The sequence below is a fragment of the Erpetoichthys calabaricus genome, chromosome 5 (assembly GCF_900747795.2).
Source record: "Erpetoichthys calabaricus chromosome 5, fErpCal1.3, whole genome shotgun sequence".
Classification (NCBI taxonomy): Eukaryota; Metazoa; Chordata; class Cladistia; order Polypteriformes; family Polypteridae; genus Erpetoichthys; species Erpetoichthys calabaricus.
Window position 1 is genome coordinate 144,403,112 of NC_041398.2, and position 17,665 is coordinate 144,420,776.

A 17,665-nucleotide genomic window follows, 5' to 3' on the forward strand; every position below is an offset into this window, starting at 1 on the left:
ACCTTGCAACCTCTCTGCATTTCTACATGAATTAATCGTATACTGTAAATTGAACCCGAGTGTTTCATGAGTGGGCTGTATGACAGACTGGTGCCAAGCCTTTGTAACAGCTTTGACAAGTAGTATGGACGGGGCAGACTTAATTATATTGAGGGTTGTAAGCTGCAAAAGTGTATACAAATTATCATTTTTCTGTGTTTTCTTTTAAATTGAAAATTTCATTTTTGTGTGTTTGTTTGTTTTGTCACTGTGGAATTATTTTCCATGTAATTCGGGTTTCCTCCCACATCCAAAAGACATTACTTACAAACTCATCGTTATTAACTGTAGACGTCCCATTTTGCGATGGATTGTTCGATTGTATACTAATATGTACCCGACTACTTATTATTAAAGCTACGCGCTATTCTAATCAAACCAGCCAAAACACTAATTAAAACAACCGTGTTGTTTTACTACTCGGGCAGTAACTTTAAACTAGCCTCGTCTCTGCTCCTAATATGTCCGACGAAAGCGGTCTATTTTAGAGAAGTGCTAGGAGGCGCTTCTCTTCGGGTTGCGGTGGAACAGTGCCCCTCCCGCGCTCGCGCTCCGCATACGCAGCTGTTTTCGTCCCCACCAAGCCAGACTGCTCGAGCCGAGCGGCGCACAGGACAGCGGCGACATGAGGGCTGACGGCTTTTTCTTGGTGCTCCTCGCTTACCTGGCGGGATCATGCCTGGCGAGAACCAAACTTCTCGTACTTCTTCTTGATGGCTTTCGCTACGATTACATCAGCGCCAAAGAATTAGAATCTCTGCCAGGCTTTCTGGAGATAGCTGAAGCTGGAGTGAAGGTGGATTACATGACTCCCGACTTCCCTAGCCTCTCTTTTCCTAACTACTACACACTCATGACAGGTAAGTAGCTGCATGTGGCACTGACTGACCAGCTCTAGTGTCCCTACACAAATTTCTTTGCATGCCGCATGTGTCTACTTAAATGAACTGGTATGTAGCAGTGCGTATAATAGGGAAAAAGATATTCGTCCTGTCGTAGATGGCGAGAAATATCGGGCAGAAGCAGGACAGTATGACGGCAAAGCAATTCTGTGGCATCTTACCTGTCCGTGTCATATTGTTACGTGTTACAAGTGCAGGGGACCCATGAAAGTTTGCAAAATATGAAACTAGAAAGTTACAAGCTACTGACAATTTGTCCCACAACTCATTACAATGTCTAGATACAGTAGTACCGTTATTCGATATGTAAATGCAGTTTGTCATATTTTAAATGTTAAAGTGATGTGTTAGACTCTAGTATCATTTTATGAAATGTCACGATTGAGTCATTTTCTTTTCAAATCAAAGTGGTATGGTTGTCAGAACATTTGCCTCACTTTTTGTGCAAATGTGCAATTTACACATTCTTGGTGTTCTCCACTGCATTTTTTCCACCCAGTGCACTGTTTTCTTTAGACACCCCCAAAGACTTGTGTATTAAGCAGATTTGCAGTATGTGAGTGAATAGCTAAGTTCATTTTTCTTTGGGTACCTCAGTTTGGAAGCTCCCCCCACCCAAATCACAAAGACATGTGTGTTACATTGACTGGTGACTGTAAATTGGCCAGTGTACATGTACATGACTGTACTCTGTGATAGATGGGTGGCCAGGCCAGGATTTATTCTCATCCAGCATTACCACCCCAAGATACTGACTCTTAACTTAAAATGCAATTGTAGGAAATATTTATGGGTAGGATTCTGCAAATAAATATTAATGCTATTTGTATTATTGACTTGCACATATTGTAATGAAATCTTGATATCGATTTAAAGAAATGCAAATTACTCAGGAAGATATGCCATGTTTCATCAGATGTTGGATAAAGCAGAGGTGCTGTTGAACTTCATGAAAAGATGGAGTAACCCCAAGTCTAAATAACCAAGGAGGATTCCCCCTCACTCGATGAAGCAATCAAGTATTTGTGTGCCAAAATGACCAACAATGGGACCGCCCACCCCAGGGATGATGAAGTGATCGAATCTCATGTTGAAATCAAGAGTGAAAAATACCTCACTGCTTTAAACAACCCAGTGTCTACAAGCTGTATTGTTAAAAGTATGACCCACTCTCTGTTATAGAGATAAGCTATCCAGAGGCCTTTTGGGGTCTTAATTCAGCTTTGAAGATATGATAGTCTATTTTTACTTACCACTTGGTACTGGGGAAGAATTAAATCAGAGCCCACTTTTTTAGTTTGATTTAATATCAAATAAAATACTGTAAAGTTTAAGAAATACAAACTATTATTGTGCCTCACCTTTAAAAAAAGATGATAAAACAATAATACAAATCAATGAGCTGGCCTGTTTTACTTTAAAAGGGAGCTGTAGTGGACACATAAACAATGATCTTTAGCCATTGTAATAAGAGTTTGCCCTCATTTCAACCCTGCACAGTCAGAATGAATGCCAGTGAGGCCAAAGTATACAAAATGGTGCATGCATTCTACAAATAAACAGAATGGAGATTATTAGATTAGATTATTTATTTATAAAAGTACTTTTAAAACAACAGAGGTTGTGCCAAAGTGCTGCACAAAAAGGCATTAAAATAAACACAATACAAACAATCACATGCAAAAGCAGATTAATAAAACAACCAATTGTAACATCCACCACAATCCCATCATACACAGTGAAACAAGTAGGTCTTAAGCCGATATTTAAAAACCTCAATCGGGGATGAAGACCTGATGTGCAGAGAGCCAAGTCATTCCAAAGCCTAGGAGCAACAACTGAAAAAGCTCTGTCTCCCCTAGACTTCAGCCGAGATCTTGGCACTACAAGGAGCAGTTGTCCAGATGACCTCAGTGCTCTTGGAGGCACATAGGGGTGAAGGAGGTAACAGATATATTTTGGAGTGAGACCATGCAAGACTTTAAAAACAAACAACAAGATTTTAAAATCAATGCGACACCTCACTGGTAGCCAGTGGAGAGAGGTTAAAATGGGGGAGATGTGATCCCTTTTTCTCGACCCAACCAAAAATCTAGTTGCCGTGTTCTGAACCAGCTGAAGGCAAGACAGAGCAGATTTTGGCAGACCCATATATAAGGAATTACAGTAATCTAGTCGAGATGTAATAAAGGCATGAATGACTGAATGACTTCTGTAATAGAAAGTATTTTAGTTTAGAAATTTGCCTCAGTTGGTAAAAACTGAACTTTACTACCATGGAGATTTGTTTTTCAAAACTTGGTGATGACTCAAAGATGATTCCTAGGTTTCTGACATCATTATGAATCATTGCTGCCAAAGGTCCTAAGTGCATGCAGATTTCAACTGCAGATGTGGTAGGACCAAAAATATTGACTTCTGTTTTATTTTAACACATATGGCAAACTGAATTATCCATTTAGGGCAACAAAGTTTATCTTCACCATGTTGTTAACAGCACATACACAGGGCAAAAAAAAACAAAAAACAAAACACATTCCAAAATTACACTACATGGCAGATTCATTGAAGGGAGCGTTTACTGTATTTAGCATTTCAGACAAAGTCTACAGACATGGGCATCCAGAAGATACTAGTGAGAGGAAATTCACTGTACCAGGTTCACAGAACACCCCTCTCTAGCAGCAGTCTTTTATTGCACTCTGTTCATTTTGGCAGTTGTTCCTTTTCTCGTATGCAGTAGTAACTTCTGAAAGCTTTGTTTCTGCCACTATTTCCATCAACAGTTGTCTTATCATTCACAGATCTTCCTATGGTTCATTATTTAAATGACACCCACCATTGTTTGTATTCCAGGTCATGGCTCTGGCTATATAAAGCATGCTGTTTTTTTCTTGTTCATTATGGAAGTAATTGTTACAACTTTCATTGCCTTCACTGTTTTATTTAAACCAGAACAAGTAACTCATCTAATAGTGTGGTCTTAATCCACAATTATGAAAAAATAATTCCTCTGAATTTAATGACAAGGGTATGTCACAAATCTGTGGATATTATCTTATTTACGGTTTTCCACATGAGCAAAATTCAAAGAATAAAAGGCCAACAAGAGTATGTAAAACTTTTATTTTTGAATCCCAAAGTCTACCAAGTTCACTGATTAGAAATCTGTCTGTAAATGGAATAAACGCCTTGAAATTAAATGAAGACGGCATCTTTAGAAAAATTAAGAGGAAAAATGAAAATAATGTATATACAGTATATACGTTGCCTATCAAAAATGATAGGTTTTATTATATAAAATACTAATGTTACACATCACCTGCCCCTTGGTGGAGTGCAACCTGAATTGTTACAGCAGTTCAGCAGTTTGTGTTTATTTGGACCACACAATTATATATTAAAAACAGAATGACAACATACAACATTTTGATATTAATTCCCTGTGAGATATATACATTGTGATAAGGCGCTATAATGGCGCCGACCCAACACAGACTGACACCAGAGGCACGGGCAAAATAAACAAAAAGTTTTATTTTTTCTTCAGCCATGGGACACGTTTTCCCCATGTCCCAGTGGCCCTAATACAGTCCCAAAAACACACAAAGTAAATCACACCCCAAATCACACACTTCTCCTCCTCCACTCCTCCCAGGGCAGCTTCGTCCTCCTCCTCCCAACTCTGGCGCCCTGAGTAGTGGCTGCAGGCTCCCTTTATACTCCACCCAGAAGTGCTTCAGGTGGTAATTAACCTTAATTAGGCTGCACTTCTGGGTGTGGCTGTGTTGCTGCCCATACGGGCTCAGGAAGCCTTGCAGCTCCCCCTGGCAGTGGCCATGGAGCCCAGCCAGGATGAGCTCCGGTGTTCCATACCATGGGCCACCAAGTGTTCCGGGGAATGATGTAGAGTGCATCTCATGGCTGCTCCCCCAGATCCAGTGTTGAAGGGCATCCCGGCTGGGCATGGGTCCCGGCCATCCGCCACAACATAAACAAAAAAACACAGTACAAAATAAGCAAAAGGAAAACAACAACCCTCATGTCCATCTGGGACATTCTCTTTAGTGTTTATTTTATCTCTATCAGGGGAGGTGGTTCAAACACTTTCTTGACTCTCAAGTCTTTTGAAATTTCTCCCTTTCAACAATTGGGCCTACCATCACTCCTGACTTTTAGAAGGATAACATGATTCCACAACTCTTCATCTGGGACCATGTGTCTCCCTGTATTGGGCAGGTGTTTCTGATTAACTTTTAAATGTCTCTGTTCCATTTCAGGTGGAGGGTCAAGTAATTATGTCAATTACCTTCTAGCATCTTAAAGGATAATTTTTCAGATCCTCAAAGACTTTTCTTTTACAGCCTTTCTGAGTGGTGTATATCTCCTGTTTTCACTCTAGATATTACTTGCAAACAAAGCATATAAAAAAATGACAATTGTCTTTATAAAGAAGACATACATATTTTTTATACTTCAAACTGTTAAAATAGTTCTGTTTTTGGTGACAAAAACTTATACCCATACCCTGTCAACTTTACAAACATACTTGCTAATAAACACCACATACATACAGGAACATGAATATGCTGGAACAGGGGTGGGCAAATTCATTCCTGGAGGGCCACAGGACTGCGGGTTTTTGTTTCAACCCAGTTGATTAATTAGAAAACAATCCTTGCCAATAATTACATTTCATGGCTTGTTAGTGCTTTAACTCTGCTATGTCAAGTCATTCTCATATCCTAGATTTTTTTTCCATTCTAAGGATATCATCCAAATACTTTGAAGTGTAAAACAGATGGGTAATTCTCAATCCTTCACTTTTTTCTCTTCTCTTTCCTTCCAAGTATTTAATTAAACCAAATAGTGCACGATGAATACACACAGGTGTAAAGGGTAACAAGCAAAATGGATAACTGCTGGTTTCTTTTGTCATTTGCATCTTATTGCTAATAAGGAGCAATTAAAAACCAAGAATGCAGCTGTTTAAGACTTAAATAAGCAATAAGGGTTCATAATCTTAACAAGGGAGATAACTAAAATGAAGCAGAAGTGTTTCTAAAGCAATAAGTGCTTCTTATTAATCAATTGGGTTGGAACAAAAACCTGCAGCCACTGCGGCCCTCCAGGAATGAATTTGCCCACCCCTGTGCTGGAACATTAACAGTGCACTAGCATGAACATTCCTTTACATTTTAACTACTTGACACAGGGGAAATTTCCCAAGACAATTTGCTTCGATCTTAGTGTGGTCAATTGATCGGATGCAAGGCCAGATTAAGACCCACTCAGGCCCATGAGCGACTAGATGAATTGAGCTTCTTAACAAAGAGTTAATCATGATTTTAAGAATGCAGCGCGTGGACACTGAGCATTTATTGCAGCTCAGTAATTATCACTGTTAACACTAAAATCCCTGAAGCCTACTAAAAAACTCGTAATCCCGGCCCACCTTAAATCCCTTCACACCACTCCATCAGCTGCCTTTATTTTGTAAATGTGTCAATCAGCACAAGCAGTAAGCAGCCTGCTGTCCCATCCCCCAACTTGACTAAGCTTAGCTCAGGCACAAAGTTCTCCCAGCTCACGCCAAGGCTCCTTATCTGTGTATGAGGTTCCTGGAGATATGTAATTGGGTAAATAATACAGTATATGGTTATTTGGAATACATCCATTTCATGTGTGTTCCGTGTCTACAAAGATCTGGGTAAGTGTAGGATGAAAGGAAATGCGAGGCAGGAAATGCTGAACACATACCTAAAGCAAAAAACTTTTTCCATGTTATACTAATAATGACGTGAAGTGTATAAGGTGTGAAGACTTTAGTCCAAATATTGAATAAATACGTTTGCTTTTATTCTAGAATATAAGCAAAGAAAAAAAACCATTTGATTTACATGTTGCTGTCAATGAGTTAAAAACCCAAGCTCAAATGTCAATCGACAGGGAGGTTATACATGTTCTTGAATGGTGCAGAGGTGAGAACCACTGCCTAATAGCCCAAAGGTAACGGGTTTGAGACGGTGCTCCACGTTTTGAGTAGTGAGCTGCTAATATTATTATTATTATTATTATTATTACTATAATATAATAAAAACATACATTTGATTTGAGTCTGTAACACCCAGTGTAAATTTTGGCTATTTGTAAAAGTTAGCACTTGTTTTTATTTATTATTCAGTTTTATTCTCTCAGTGACATTCACGTAGTACAATGAACTTGCCTCTCCCTCTCTGAGTGAATGGTATTTATCTCCATTCTTTTCTCAAGGGCAGCGCTGTGGCTGATGCCTGCTCGGAACTATTTGTTGTACCGGCAATCAAAGATATGATGTCAAGTGACCACTATCAGACTGGACAAAGGCAGGACCGTAACAACAGACTTCTTCTTCACAGCACTTTCGCTAATAATTCAAGAGCTACTTGCTCTTGAACATACAATTGCACAATGAGTTAAACATTTATGCCGTAGGCCCATTAATGCTATTCCTGGTTACTGATCTTGGCTTTTATTGGTGATCATTGAAAAAAAAAATTTAAAAGAAAAGCATAATTTTATCCTGTGTTACATGCTGTAAAAATGATAGGTTCAATCAGATTTGAATGTAACTCTTTGATCTGTAATATTGTAACATTACAAACTTTTGGATATACAAGTTAAACAGGCCTAGTATATGGAAACAACCTCAAGGAAAGCAGGAAACTAAAAATTGCAACCAATAAGAACTGAAATACACCCCAAATAAATATACACAAATTAAAACAATAAAAAGTCAAATAAAAAGTTCAGCAAGCCACAGTTTATGAAGTGTGCTAATGGTAAGCCTTGGTTCACTCCAGATCTCAGTCGATTGTGCAAGGACAAAGTGTGTGCTTTCAGATCTGACAGTCATGAAGAATACAGGAAAGCCAAGTAAATCTTGGAGAAAGGGATTAAAGATGCCAAAAGAAAATACCCCGATAAACTGTAGAACAATTGTCTGCAAATGATAGCATATCTGTCTGGAGAGGCTTTAAACAGGTCACTAAATACAAGAACCAAACATCAAACAGTTCTGCTGATTCCAGTCTGGCTAATCTGTAAAACCAGGTTTATGGTCACTTTTAAAGACAGTCAGTCAGTCAGTCAGTCATTTTCCAACCTGCTATATCCTAACACAGGGTCACGGGGGTCTGCTGGAGCCAATCCCAGCCAACACAGGGCTCAAGGCAGGAACAAATCTGGGGCAGGGTGCCAGCCCACCACAGGACACACACACCCACACACCAGACACACACTAGGGACAAATTAGGATCACCAATACACCTAACCTGCATGTGTTTGGACTGTGGGAGGAAGCCGGAGCACCCAGAGGAAACCCATGCAGACACGGGGAGAACATGCAAACTCCATGCATGTTGTAGACTATAGCTCTGCTTTCAATACAGTCATCCCAGAACTCCTAGATAAGAAACACACCCAGTTCAACCTGCCCAGTTCAATCTGCCATTGGATCACAGACTTTCTTACAGACAGCAAACAGTACATGTGGCTGGGCACACATGTCTGATCCATTAACCCTTAACACTGGTGCACCGCAGGGAGGTGTCCTTTCCCCAATACTTTTCTCACTATGTACAAATGACTTTACTTCTGGTGATTCGTTTGTCAAACTTGTTAAATTAAATTTACAGATAACATAACACTAATCAGCCTTATTTCAAACAATGATTCCATATACAGACAAGAGGTGGAAAATGTAATATTGTGGTGCAGCCATAATAATTTGGACCTTAACATTCAAAAACTCGAGAGATGATTATAGATTTCAGGAAACAGTTGCTACAATTGGTTCAGTCATTGGAATGACAGAGTCATTTAAGTTTCTTGGCACTGTGCTACCACAAAACCTTTGGTCCAGTTCTACACAGCCACCATCGAGTCCTTTCTGACCACATCTATAACTTTCTGGTTTAGCGCTGCCTCTGTTCAGGCTAAGGCCAATCTGCAGATCATCATAAGAGCCTGTGAAAAGATAATGAGCTGTAACTTACCTCACATTCAAGTCCTGTATTAGTCCAGGGTAAGGAAGCAGGTGACTAAAGATCATTACTGATCCGACTTACCCAGCGCATCACCTATTCCAAAGACCTCCCTCCGGCAAATGCCTTCAAGCAGTGAAAGATAAAACAGCACATCACCTAAACAGTATTTTTCCACGTGCAGTTATTGTTCAATTAGTTCAAAAGCTTTTACTCAGTATCTATGTAGACCTGCACACTGGACATTTTAGCCATTCTATTTATTTTTTGTATTGTCCTTGTATGCTGCATCATACTTTATCATTTGATATTTATTTTTTGTGTTCTGTGTTTTCCTTGTATGTTGTACCAATACAATCAAGATAAATTCCTAGTACACATTAGTGTCCTTGGCCAACAAAGTGAATTAAGATTCTGATTCTGATTCTGAAATCTACCCTTTCAATGAACACTATATACATATCACACAACAGTAGAAAGGCAATTGAACTAAACTCTGCTTCAGTTGTTGTTTTTTACTTTGTTTTCTCAAAAACATTTTTTTATTTTAAATGTATCAGTAGTCATATGTTTGACTGCCTTGAAACATGTTTTACCTTAACTTATTACAAACAGCAGTGACATTTACTGGCTTTACATTAATATGAGCAATGAATTGAACAATTTAATCATTGTACGGAAAAGAACAGGTGAAAAGAAATAATTTTGTGAACTATGTAGTATCCACCTCCCTCTGTTCTGCCCTAGGGGAAACCCTTAACTCAGCTGTGCTAGTGTTTAAACTGAGAAAGGGATGCCATCACTCCTGGGATGTCTTGGACTCACGGTCACCCCTTGCCTCTCTACTTCTCTCTCCCTGTAGTTCTGATTTTGGCAAAGCAACACTTACACTCAGTCACAGGGTCTGACACGCGCTTGAGCTTTGTAACACTCTTGCTAACCATGTCTTTCTTGAGCTTTGTCAATCTTTCCTCTTTCTGCTTTGCTTTTGCTGGCAGCCTTCATTTGCATAAACCAAATTCCCTGTTTCTCTCCATGATTTTTCCTCAGTACTGACACAAAAAAGGACACGTTGAATTATTATAGCCTACTCGCTAAATTCTTATTAATAAATATCAACAAATAAAAAATATGGGTCAGCTAGTATTGTTTTTTTCTGTATCATCACCAAATTCAACTAATTTAGCAACCCATTCTTTTAAAATATTGAATATTTTGTTTTTCTGTTGTAGGCGATGTTTTTATCCCTGCATACTGATATATGGAAATGTTTTTGCCTAGTGGATACCTACTGCTGCAGATGTACTGTACAGTGTTTTGAATTTTCAGCTTTTTAACTAATCACGAAATGGTGTTTTTTGCTGATGAATGGATGAGTCAGTCAACTTTGCATGTTATGCAGAGTAAAACCTAGATTTTCCATCACTTGATTAATGGTCAATCTCTGTTAACCGCCAGCGACAAAAAAATAAAAAACATTGTGCACGCCACCGCCTGTCTAATACTGTACTGCTACTGCTGTGTGGTACGCTGTGAGCTCTGCACATTGGAACAACTTTCCTTTGCGTTAGCGCATAGTTTTCTTCCCCAGCACAATGTGTTATGCTGCATTTTGAAACCACACTGTCATTTACGTACCTTTAGTTTTAATAGTGTTTTGTAGCTTTTGTCTTTTGTTATAATTAATCTACTTTACATTGTTATCACTGATAATCATATGCGTGTGGTGTTGGAAGTGTCACAGAAAACTGAAATTATTAAACATTTACAAAACAGCAAATGTGTTTCAAGTATTGCTTCAATTTATGGAGTAGGAAAAACAACAGTGAACTATACAAATGTAAAGTCAACAAAATTGAAAAAAATATCGAAAATGGAAATCACTAATGGTAATGTTATTCTGTATTAATGTTAATGTTCTTCTGTATTGTAATTTTATTTTTAAATTCTGTTATGTTTTGTTAATATGCTGTGATATTCAGGCAGCTTGTGATGCACTGTGCAGGAGCAGAAAGGGTGGAATGAATGCTGTAAGTGTTAGGACTGGGTGAAGGGATTCTGCTCTATAAGGGGCGGACATGCTTCTTAGGAGATGAGTAACAGGAGAAGTTAGAAGGAAAAGGAAAGTGTGGCAGAAGGAAGTATTGAGAAGGGAGTCAGGAGACAATAAACAGGAGTGTTTACAGTATAGAGTAAAACAAAAAGTAAGTGGCAGGAAGATAAACTGATTAGTAGGGAAAGATTTATTTTATTGTTTTGGAGGTGTCCTACTTAACCCAGATAGCAGAGTATAAGACAGGGCACTGACTGTTACAGAATGAAGACTCCCAAGTAAAACGTAGAAAACTCCGCCTTCTCTGAGTTGTATTTGGTTATTATGCTGGTCAGTACAGTATTATATGAATTAATTAATTTTGTTACTATTATATTATGTTTTGTTAATAGTTTTGTTTTGTAAATAAATATGACTATTTGCTAAACTAATCTACTGTATATCATTTTTAAAGTAGCTGTTCTGTTATCCACCTTTTCTCTTATCTGTAACAGCCTTGGTCCCAACCTCTGATTTTACTATACTTTATATAGATGTGAGTTCTGCATGTAATATTGCAAAGTAGAATGGCATGTTGGCAAATTAGGTTGTACTAATACCTCACATATCTTGGACATTGTAGGAATTTAATGATTATCAATAAGATGCCCATTCAGGAGGACATCATAATAATATGGGATTTGAAAGAGAAATTCTAACTTGGTTAATTAATTATCAGTTTTTCAATAGCTATAATTAATCAAATAATTCATAAAGGCTCATACTTTATTTACCTAACCTTTCTCTGTTGTAGGAGGCAGGACTTCAGCCTTTTAGACTTATATCAAGGTAAACAAGGCACACTCATTTTAAGAAACGAAATAATACAATTTATTAGTAAACACAAGGATTATAGAAATAAATGTGCCTATATATACAGACATATAAGACAGGACATGGACAGACTAGACAGACAAACATATATAATATAGAAAGGCTGTATTTATTTGCTATTTAGGTAGTAATTTATCTTGGAACACATAAATAGTTTTATAGTACCAAGTCTTTAAAGATGATGTCCAATGTTGTGTGGAGCTGTTGCTTTGTTGTTGAACCAGGTTCAAGTGTAGGATTCTTCATCAATTAGAGTGCACTGTTTCTGTTAGCTGCATGATCCTTGTCAGTGACGTGCTGCTGTTTTCTCAGTTTGCTTTCTGCTGTTAGGCCCTTGGCTGTGCTGCCTGCAACTTAGGGATGATATGCATTACTCTTTCTGGTACAACAGTTTAGATGCTGAAGTTCCTATTCTTGAAGCGATGCCTGCTTCTCAGCCTTCAGAATGGCTCAAAGTTTAGCTTGGCAAACTGGATCTCAGCTCTCAGATTCACAAAGACAACAATTTGTCGGATTCATCTCTCCACAGAAGAGTTACTCATAACCTTTTAGGTTTTGCAGACCAGGTTTCAAAGGGTCATTTTGAATATTTCACTCTGCCTGGGAGAATCTCCAGGGAGTTCAGGGAGTGCCCGGCGAATATCCCAGAGAGAGCTTCTTTAGGATGGTATAGAGAGTTTTAAAGTAAGGTTGAACCTTTCCCTGATTGAATTAAAGTCACTTCCAGTTATAAAATTAGTGGCTTCTATTAAGTGTGTTCTTCTGTCCAACTTAGTTGTTTTCCCTTGAGATATATCTCTTAGTCCTTGCTTGAGTCCACTTCATAACTTCTGGTTCAAGATGTCAGCAGAGGGGTTTCTGGAAAGATGTCAGTGCAGGTGATTTACATCTTTGTTTTCATATGAAATCCAGGCAGATCTTGGTACAAGGTAGAATTCAGTCACTTATTGTAGTTTGGAATGCAAGAAGGGTTTTGTTCAGCTAGATTCCTGCATCCCTGTTAAATCTTCTTTCTTAACAGGCCTGGTGTGCCACAAAAGCCAAGCAGAACAGATAGTGCCCACCTTGTCCTACATAACAAATATTTCATGTGTGTTTGTAGCATATTCTTATTATATTTGCAGGCAAATATGTTTTCACTTAAGTATTTAAATTTTTTCCTACACAGCCATATCAGGTTGATGTGTTAATTACATAACTGTGGATGAGTGTGTGAATGAGAGTTTCTAAGATAAATTTGGCATTTCAACCACAATTGGTTCCTGCATTGCAGCTGCTGGTGGGATAGGCTACTACTCTCTGAAACTTTGTACTGAAAAAATCAGGTTATCAGATATTATAAAATCTGAAGTTAACAGCACGTGAAGCATAAGTGAAAGGACACACAGCATAGGCTAGTGACACTTACTGTCCAGCTAATCTGCTTGTTTTTCAAGATAAATAGAGCATTATCATTGTTTTCAGCACCATCAGAATGTGCCGTCAGATATCAACTGAGTGGTCTAGTATCAGGAAGTTCACTGTCAGCAGTTTAATGACTGATAGACATTTTCCATGTGCATTCAGAATAAGTGAGTGTTTACAGAAGTATAAATGACAGCATTGGCCTTTTGAATATTACTTTTTATAATACACGATGAACCATTACAGTTTTATTGACTGAACTTTAGTAAGGCTGCAAAACCAGAGATTACATTGGCAGTGGCAAAGGATGTAAAAAAAATAACTATTTTGATTTTGAACTTTAGAGAGAGACGTTTCCTGGTAGTCAAAGTTCTAAAACCTGAGGTCATAGGCCAGGGCAGGCCATTTACGGCAGTAGGTGCACTGATGCCAGCAATGACCTTAACACATAATTAAGTATAGAATGTGGATGCATATGGAAAGTACTCTATGAAGGATTGGTCATTCCTCCATAGTTGGTTGCTGCAATATGCTCATTGAATTAGAATAAATTGATTAAAAAAATGGAGATTCCTAATTTATCCTGTGTGAGTGTGGGTATCTGTAAGGGTGGACTTCTCAATGGACTGGGGCACTTCTCCAGCCTTTAATGACATTACTGTTTTGGAGAATGTTATCTTATATTAAACTTTGCATTCATATAAGAGTGCTTCAGTATAAACATAAAAAATAGAATAATGTACAAAAGTATAGTATATTCCAATTCAAGTGATTCTTCTGCATAGTGAATGAGGGGGAAGGCAGGTCTTCAATTGAAAAGCTTGAATTCTGTTAAACTCACTTCACTTTTGTGTATACGCTAATTTTTTGGAAGTATTTACTTTGTAGCGGGGCCACATAGTTAGTGTTAAATGTCAGTTCTGAGTGCGTCTCGTTTCATTGTCCCGTTTGCTGTTTCTTTGTGTATCAGTTAATGCCGTCCCCGTGAAGGGGGACGGATGATGGAAGGAGACCACAGCCGCAAACCTGGAAAACACCTGTTCTTAATTAATCAATCACAGCCGTCACATAGACTATTTAAGTAATCAGGAAGGAGAAGAGAGAGAGGAGAGGAGAGAAGGAGATTTTTCACATGCACGACCACGAGCCATCTGTACCTGTTATATTCCACATCGCGCGTTTCCATCCAGTTTGTTTTTCTATCCGCCGGACTTGCTTCAAGAACCTCATCACGAGAGACCCCGGGGTCGGAATTAATCATCCACCACGTACCGAGGATTCACGGTGAGGCTGCTCCATTTTGTCTGGGGAAAATCAAACGACTCATTTTTCGCTAATTCAGTCAACCGCATTCAGGACATTTTTTTTATAACCGGACTCAAGTTCACATTCATTTCCGTATCTCATTCAATTTTTGTTATTCGTGTTGTGTGTTTATATGCTACAGGGGCAAGGGAGGGTTTTTGTTGTATTTATATTTGGTGGTGTCTTGTTGTTGCTGGGGTGGAGGGATATTTATATTTATATCTGTTTTCTATTTTTTGCATGTCTTGTTTCATTTAATACATTTAATCCGTTTAATTTTACATCCTGCTTTTGTGTACTTATATTTACACCGTCGATTGTGGGGAAAAATGTAATTGGTTAGAAGTACAGCTTGATAGTTAGATTATTTCTCAGTAAATTATCCAGGCCACAGGTCTTGGAGGTGTAGCTGCCGGCTGGGTAAAGGGGTCGGCCGTTACAACTTAAGAATATTTTAGCAAAAGAAATGTTTGTGTTTTGGACGTTTTAAGCATGACTGGATTGACATGTTTATTGTGTGACACAAGCAACTTAAGATTTTTTCATGGACATCTTAATATTGTTTATTGTTTAACATTGGCCTCTGCTTGCACCCATTGAAGCCAACTGGATTATAAACTTTTTTATCCCCATTCTCAGTGAAAAGATGAGATTAAAACCTTTCTGAGATTTTTTGGGTACCTTTATATTAGTATCCATCCATCCATCCATTATCCAACCCGCTATATCCTAACTATAGGGTCATGGGGGTCTGTTGGAGCCAATCCCAGCCAACACAGGGTGCAAGGCAGGAAACAAACCCCGGGCAGGGTGCCAGCCCACCGCAGTATATTAGTATATATTAATGAAATTCTTAAGATGTTCAGGCACACATACAGCATGCCCACGTAATTCTTTGGCATTTATGAGAAAATCAAATATTTGTAAAAGAAAAGTTTGAGTTTCAAAGGGAACAAAGTTATATTTTTATGGCATGAAATTACTTGCAGTTACTTGCATACATCCCTCAAAAGTTACTGTGAGGCTGAATTGAAAACTTCCTGAAATTTTAAAGCAAGTAGAATGAATTGTGGGTTTTTTAATTATTATAGATTAGATTAGATAAACTTTATTAATCCCATGGGGAAATTCAAATGCATACAGCAGCAGAAACAAACAAAACATGGATACAGACTCATGGGACAAATAATATTGATAATCAATCAATAAATCAATAAATAAACATATATGGTGCAAATATTTCAAAATAAATTTAACAAGTATATTGGGAGGAAACATTGAATTATCTGATAGTAGTGGGTAGATAAGACTCCCAGAGGTGCTTCTTAGCATACCGTGGTAAAATGTGATGTAAGAGAGTGGCTTGAGGAGGGAATGGAGGGGATTTTTTTATGATGCCATTTATCAAAGCCTTCAATGCCATAATCTCACCCATTACTGCTCTAACAAAAAAACCTAATAAGACATTTTTTATAGACAACAGAGGCTTAGTCAGCATTTTATTTATTTAAGTCATTTTTGCTACCGATCCATTTTAAGACACCATTACTGTACCTTACCTTACGCTATTTTGTCTCAGAAAATATCCTGATAGAAAAAAGGTTAATTTCTGCACTTTCTTTTCATGGAAATTAACACATCTGCGGAACAGAGTTTTAATGTTGGTAACTTTATCTACTGTGACTTAAGTCTCTGCTTCAGATAGGTACCTTTAGGAATATATTTGACTCCAGAGTTGTGATCCAGAGTATTAGAATGGGTACTTGTTTTTGCGCATCCTGGTGTACTTCATAGTTATACAGATAGCTATAATCAACGAATGATTGATGGCTTTAAGCCCCGCCCCAACTTTGATTTATGACCTTTAAGCCCCGCCCCTTTTTGATTGATGACTTTAAGCCCCGCCCCAAACATGATTTATGAAAATATGCAAATATGAAAAAAATTATGAAAATAGGATTTATGAAAATATAAAAATATAATTTATGTAACTATAAAAAACATGAAAATTTATGAAACTATAAAAATATGGATTACGTTAATATGATTTATAAGCTATAAGATATTGACTCATCGCTCTGTTATAAACTAATAGTAAGAAAATAAATATACAATTTTCTAAAATCGATATAAGATATTGACTCCCTGCTCTAAGTTATAAACTAATAGTAAGAAAATTTTCTAAAAACGATATAAGATATTGACTCCCTGCTCTAAGTTCACGACACGCGTCTTTCCTGCTTAGCCATAACTAAAACGATATAAGATATATAATTATCTAGCCGAACCTTTCTAAAAACGATATTCACTCCCCGCTCTAAGTTATAAGCTCAAGACACGCCGCTTCATTTTATAAACACTAAATTCAAAACTAATATTAAGAAATAAACACTTATCTTCCCAGCACTTTCTAAAACGTGGCTTCATATTAAGAAATATACACAAATCTTGCTTGCATGCCCACGCATGGGATGTTGAAGCAGCCCAGAGTCTTTATGACCAGGCTCCTGAGCCAAGGTTTGCAGAAAACAGTCAGAACCTCTTGAAAGCGGCCAACCCGATATACAGAGTCAGGCTCAAACAGACACGTATGCTGCGTCTGGCTGGGGTGATCTATGAAACAGCCATGACAGGTGCTTTTTAGGTCCCGATCGACTATTATGTCCAGCAGAGCCGCAATCAAACTCTTGACCAGTTTCAGAGTCTTTCGAAGTGTTTGACCCAGGGGCCCGTCAGTTTGCTCAATGTCCATACTCTCATAATCAGCATCCCGGGACGATGGCTTCCATGCGGACAGAGCATCTACCAGGTCGTCCATGGCCTCTTCTTGCCGCATGGCCTGCACGGCTATCTCCTCAGCGCCCGTTAGGCTCCCCCGAGCATCCTCAGCAGGGACAAAAAGGTCAGGTACTGTACGGTTCTCCAGGAGACTGTCCAGCCAATACATATCATCAGGGGCGGGTAACTGAGGTTCGGGCCAATAGATATGGTCGTTTGAGGGCATCAGAAGATCCGGCCAAGACGGTGGGTCTGAAGGAGAGTTGTTAGGGGCAGAGTACCCGGAG

The 17,665-nt window shown here is 38.4% G+C and overlaps 1 protein-coding gene across 2 annotated transcripts in view; it reads left to right on the top strand.

The window, feature by feature from the left end:
• The first annotated feature begins 589 nt into the window (after positions 1 to 589).
• The window catches only part of enpp6 (ectonucleotide pyrophosphatase/phosphodiesterase 6), a 126,107-nt gene continuing 109,031 nt past the window's right edge, over positions 590 to 17,665 (top strand). Inside the window, exon 1 of one of the 2 annotated variants that reach the window (XM_051928448.1) lies at positions 590 to 899. In XM_051928448.1, coding sequence (XP_051784408.1) covers positions 665 to 899 — 235 coding nt within the window. In that variant the 5' untranslated portion in view covers positions 590 to 664. The remainder of the gene's footprint in view (positions 900 to 17,665) is intronic. The other variant, XM_028802125.2, reaches the window with a different exon arrangement.